The following is a 5,548-nucleotide window of genomic DNA, read 5'->3' as shown; positions in this document are numbered from 1 at the left end:
TAAATGTGAAGACCTAACAAGACAAGTGCCATAGGCAAGGTGAACAGCCAGGAAGCGGCACACCCAGGACCTGAGGGCAGGTCTGACCCAAACCTCAAGACCTTGTTCTTCTCACAATGTGAGAGCACCTGGATTTCGACCTGTTCCTGAGAGAGCATGGAGGGGCCCCACTGTCCCCTCCACCCCCTGCACTGTGACAGCAACACCCTCATTAGAGCGTCCTGTTCCCCACTCCTTCCCCACCTGGGAAGAGCAGCCACTGGAGCCCAGAGTCAGCGCTGGCTGCCAGGCTCCAGGGGGCGCAGGGGAGGCTCCTTCTGGCTAAGCCACAGCCAGGACCCCACTGCTGGTCCAGCTGCAGCTGCAGACAGTGGGTCACCAGGGTGCTTGGCTGCAGCTGTGTCTTTCCATCTTGCACCTGTGACACGTAGGAGCTCAAGTCTCCACTCCAAGGCCCTTGGGGACAGGTCTGCTGCATGGCAGCTGAAAGGAGAAGAGGCTTCAGTGGGAATAATCCTAGTTCTCTCTTTGCTAAATTCTCCCAGAGCCCCATCTCAGGTGTCCCTGTGGGTGAGTGAGACCACCCAGTGGCCCAGGCCACACAGACAGACATCCAGTATGTGAAGGAGATGCCACCTGTCAGATCTGTGCCTGGGGATGTGGAGACACCAGGGGCCCAGGCAGCAGAGCCCCTGAAGTGCAAAATCACCCACTGGAGCTCAGAGGGCTTTGGATGGACAGACAGGGACACGCCCACATTCTGTTCCTATGAGCATTAGTCTTTCATCCTAGAGAGAAGGTTCCAGAGAGGCTGTTGGGCATAGGAGGGAGTTAGCGATCTGTTCCCACAGAGAGAAGGAACAGGAGGAGGGGAGCTGAAAGGACACAGAGACGTGGAAAGGGGTGCTGAGCAGCTAGAAAGCAGGTGCCGAGTGAAGGGAAGTGTTCAGGGTTTCGGAGCATTGTCAATTTCCCGTTTGTAATTTTTCCCCGGAGCCCACACATACGTGACTCTACTGCTTCATAGAGGGTGTCAGCAGCCACGAGCAATGTAGAAGAGGTGCCAGTCCCCTGGTGGGAACATGGGGCCAGGAGGGAGACCGGATCATGTGGTCTTTCAGGGAAGCAGCGACAGCTTCACCCCCCCAACCCCCCACTCGCCCAGCGGGTCCTGCGCAAGTCCCCGTCACACACGTGTCTTCCACAGGGAGGTCAATGACATTCTCAGGACGGGGCTAAGAAGAGACACCCGAGGCCCCGACAGCACAGGGAGGGCCGAGCAGGGACCGTGGTCCACAGGGCTGCTCCACAGGGCTGGGGCTCCTCTGTGTCCTCCCACTGCGCACCCCCATTTGCACCAAGGAGCAAGTTTCCCTGAAAATGTTCTTGGTGTGTCTGTTCTGCGTCACCTTCCTGAGAGTCACACTGTGTCAGACTCTCCCCATGGCCGCCCGGATCCCCGCAGTCTCCTCCTGACTGCTCTCCCTGACGCTGCCGCCTCCACCCTGTCAGTCGCCTCGCCGGGCTCATCCCCCACAGTCCTGTTCTGATCACGTCCTACTCGGCCTCTGAAAACTTCCTCTCCACACCCACGACATGACTCCACGTCCTGCCCCTGCCTTGTGGTCCTGCTAACTGTGGCCCCACGTTCTTATCCAACCTCACTCCCTGACTGCCTGGTACAGATCCTCCCCTGGGGTCAGGCTGCCCCTCCCTGACCCCAGCCCTGCACCAGGGACCTCCCGGCGTCCAGGTCTTTGTCCACAGCTCCTCCCTCGGCCTGTGTGGCCTCCATAGTTACTCAAGGCACAGTTTGCCACCATGAACCATCACTCAAGTGGGACACTCACTAAGAGGCCAGGATAGTTCATATTGGGCTCCCAGGGAAACATCTCCAAACGACACACCTTGTGTGGAAGGAATTGTGGAGCCCAGAGACAAGCGTCACACAGCTGGCAGGACTGAAGGGCGCACTGAGGCTGGAATCTCTCCCCTGACTTAACACATCACCGGGTCCCTTCTCTACTCTCCCAGGAGGTGGGCTCACTGCCTCCCCGTCTGTCTCTCTCCCCCTGCACAGTCGTGGTGGTCAGGAACCTTCCTGAGTATGTGGCCCACTCCTGACGCCCTGAAGGCTTCCTTCACGCGTTTTTCCTTATTTTGCCTCCTGATTGTCACAAAACTCATCTCCCCTCCAGTCCCTTAGGTCGTTCAAATATTTGAAGCTGGGTGTCACCCCACTATGGTCTCGAATGTCAAGGGTGATCATTCTCAGGTTTGCACCTGTGTGCAGAGGTGCAGCCCCCCACCAATCCTGGACCCTCCTCCACAGACTGTTAAACAGGTGCCGCTAATACAGCCGCGCCCCAGGGAAGTCTTGTCCTCCCTTGGGGACCTTCCATTTACAGCAGTGCAGACTCAGACAGAGTGGCTCTCCACGCAGCCTGGTCTCACCCATGGCCCTTGAGCCGCAAGAACCCCTTCCCACCCCTCTCTTGAATGGCTGCAGAGCCAGGTCTCCCCAGCCTGGTCCCCTCAGGGGACAGTTTACAGGGAGGCCAGGGCGTGTGGCACATTCCTGCTGCTGGCCGGGAGCCTCTCTCCCTAAGGGCTGAGCCTGCTCAAGACACACTGCAGAGATGCTGTCCGTGCACAGGACAAGGAGCAACACCCATCCCATTCCCGATTTCTGTGCACGGTGTTACTTGGCTATGTGGAGAAATCCCTCACTAAAACATCAGTGTATAATTTAGGTGACACTCATGCTGTGTGTGTCAGGTTTTCCCTGAAGGGAGAGGGTGGGCAAGGCAGACCGCCTGTGCCACTGCTGCTGGGTCCCGGCTGTGCACTGCACACACACACTGTTCACACTATCGCAGGGAAGCCACACAGGAGGCGGCCTTCTGTAATTTGGACCCGATTGCAGAGGAGAATTGGCGTCTCCTGGTCGTGGTCAATGATGCCTGGCAGGGCCGTCCCCTCCCACACTCATGTCACTTCTGATACGTGTGTCTGGACATGTCCCTTCCTCCTCGTGGGAGCCCAGTCCTGATGGGGTGGGTGTGAGACTCAGGCTGAAGCTTTACAAGGGCCCCAGGACAGCCAACTTGAGAGCAGACACCCTAGGGACAGGGTGGGAGAGACCAGGACCTCTGAGCCCCTGGTTGAGTTCCCACCGAGCCTCCTGGAGCTGCAGCTCCACCTGCAGACCGGAGACACCCCACCTGGGACATGCAGGAGACAGCAAGGGCCACCCTCAGGAGCAAGCTCGGCCAGACCCTGCTGTGCACGTGCTGCAGGGGCTGTGACCTGCCTGGGCATCGATGGCCTGCAAGGGCAGAGGGGGCCAGGCTGGCAGAGACACGCCAGGCGCTGGGAAGATGGCAAAGCTCCCAGACCCAACTCTCCTCTGTGCAGAAACCTCTCCCCAATCCCCTGACAGGAATCAACAAGGTGTCCTGGGCAGGCCTGGAGGGACATGGCTCAGCCTAGGCAGAGGACTGAGCACACGGAGGCCACCTGGGACACCAGTGACATTGACCGGCTTGATAACGGGAGGACTCACCCGCTCCATCCAGAACAGAGCCAACCTCAGGCTCATCAGACAGGGAGGCGGCGCTTCTGATTGGTTCCTGGCAGTCAGACAGGTCAGCTCCAGGAGGGACATCCTGCTCAGTCAGTGCCTGTGACAGTCCTCCAATCCCTGTGTCCTCCTGCGGCTCACTGTACACACTGGAGAGAGGAAGAGCCAAAGATGAAGGCAGCAGGGACGAGACCCCTGAGCACCCCGTGGGGCCTGACGGGAAGCAGAAGGGTGGGGTCCAAGGGCATGTAGCCTCCGTTCACAAAGAAGGCAGGACACCTCCTCCTCTGCCGTGGGCACAGCTTGGCTGCCTTGGGAATGGGGATAATAGACAGAGAGAGAGAGAGAGAGAGAGAGAGAGAGAGAGAGAGAAAGACCACACAGCAGGGCAAAGCGCACTGACAAGAGGAGCAGCTAAGGAGGAAGACACCCCAGACACCCTGTTAGGTGCAGGCAGGACACACAGCACACAGGGAAGCACAACGCTGGGTCGACCCTGCACACAGATTAGGGTGCATTTCACACTCGGCAGTGCAGGGAACACACGGCCTGAGGCACTATAGACTCCCTGAGATCTCTTGTGTTCTAGGCTTGTGTTTCAAAATTGTGCCGTAGGAAGACTGCTTGGTCTGGTTACGTTGCTTGCAATGACATTCCTGTCAATGAACTAAGGCGACACTGCAGACAGCAGACACGCACGTCCCGCAGGTTACAGCGTCACACAGGAGACTACGTGATCTATCCAAGGACAAGATGCTGAGACTGGTTAGTTCCCTTGATCACACTCACACTGCAAGAGCCACGAAGTAGATGGGCCTCGGGAGGAGGAGGACACCCTTGCTGCAGGACTCAGCCAGCTCTGGCCAGTGGATGCCATCAGTCCAAAGAGTAGCCTCACTTTCCCTTGAATTTGAAATCTTGGTGACTTTGACCTCACGTTCTGTCCCTTAGATACCACCCTGCCCTGCCATGTTGTACCCTTGCTACTAGCCCCCGATAATTCATTGTTACCTGGAGGCCAGTGATTCTAGATCTTCTTTATCTTCCTCATCTTCACAGTTCTCTGCAAACAAATTCAGAAATGTCCAGACATTAACAATAGTTCCATTTCCACCATGATTCATGTTCCGGCCTATCTGGGCATGGAGACAGATTATCTGTGTGAGCTCAGGGTACCATTAGAGAACCGAACCCAGCTCATCTGCTGACGTCAAAGCAGTGGTGAGGGTCGACGTGCTGATCCGTCCTGGAAAATGCCCCCAATGTGGCGGATCATTATCATGGTGAGCTCCGAATTTATAGGGAAAAGTTAAAACATATTTTGGCCTCAGGATCACTGGATACTTGCACGATTTCTTCTGGATTTCTCTAGCTTTCTGCCCCGTCTTCCATAAGGAAGCTCAGGGCTCTATGTCCCTTCAAAACTGTCACATAGACACTGCTTTGACTAGATCAGCCCCAAACAGTTGGAACATTTATCCCCACTGGAAGTACATCCTTGAGCATTTGCTCATCCAACAGTCACAGCTACCGAGCAGCACATTATGTGACCAATTACAGATGGTGGCAGAGAGGTCCAGACAGGATAAATCCATGGCTGACCTACGGCTGTGACGGCCAGCGCTCAGGCAAGAGCTCCAGAGACTGTCACTCTAGTGCAGGGCTCTTGGCTCTCTAACACTCTGTCTCCTGCTCCAGAGGCCACATTCCGTCAGGGAGGACAGTGACAGTTGGACGGCCATGAACTCCTGCCCAGTGACTTTCTCTTCTCTGTTCCCACCCAGGCCCTACTGACCCTCACAGGGACACAAATTTGACGTGGAACCAGAACAGCAGGGAAACGTATGATTAGAGGTTGGAGTCACCAGTGACCCGGCACCTGGGAGCAGCTCAGAGTCAGGAGGGCTGTGGCCACGCACCTGGGCTGAGCCAGCGGGCGAGGTCCTCTGCCAGCCTGCGCCCCTC

General features: G+C 56.9%; 1 protein-coding gene across 1 annotated transcript in view; it reads right to left on the bottom strand.

The window, feature by feature from the left end:
* Nucleotides 1-211: 211 nt before the first annotated feature.
* Nucleotides 212-5,548, bottom strand: part of LOC105810362 (putative neuroblastoma breakpoint family member 7) — a 20,675-nt gene continuing 15,338 nt past the window's right edge. The window contains exons 12-14 of the mRNA XM_012644333.1: nt 4,595-4,646; nt 3,566-3,732; nt 212-483 (exon numbers count right to left, since the gene is read on the bottom strand). Of these exons, the coding sequence (XP_012499787.1) occupies nt 212-483; nt 3,566-3,732; nt 4,595-4,646 (491 nt within the window). The remainder of the gene's footprint in view (nt 484-3,565; nt 3,733-4,594; nt 4,647-5,548) is intronic.

Source organism: Propithecus coquereli, unplaced genomic scaffold (assembly GCF_000956105.1).
Source record: "Propithecus coquereli isolate 6110/MARCELLA unplaced genomic scaffold, Pcoq_1.0 Scaffold210, whole genome shotgun sequence".
NCBI lineage: Eukaryota > Metazoa > Chordata > Mammalia > Primates > Indriidae > Propithecus > Propithecus coquereli.
This window is presented reverse-complemented; position numbering and strand designations above follow the sequence as displayed.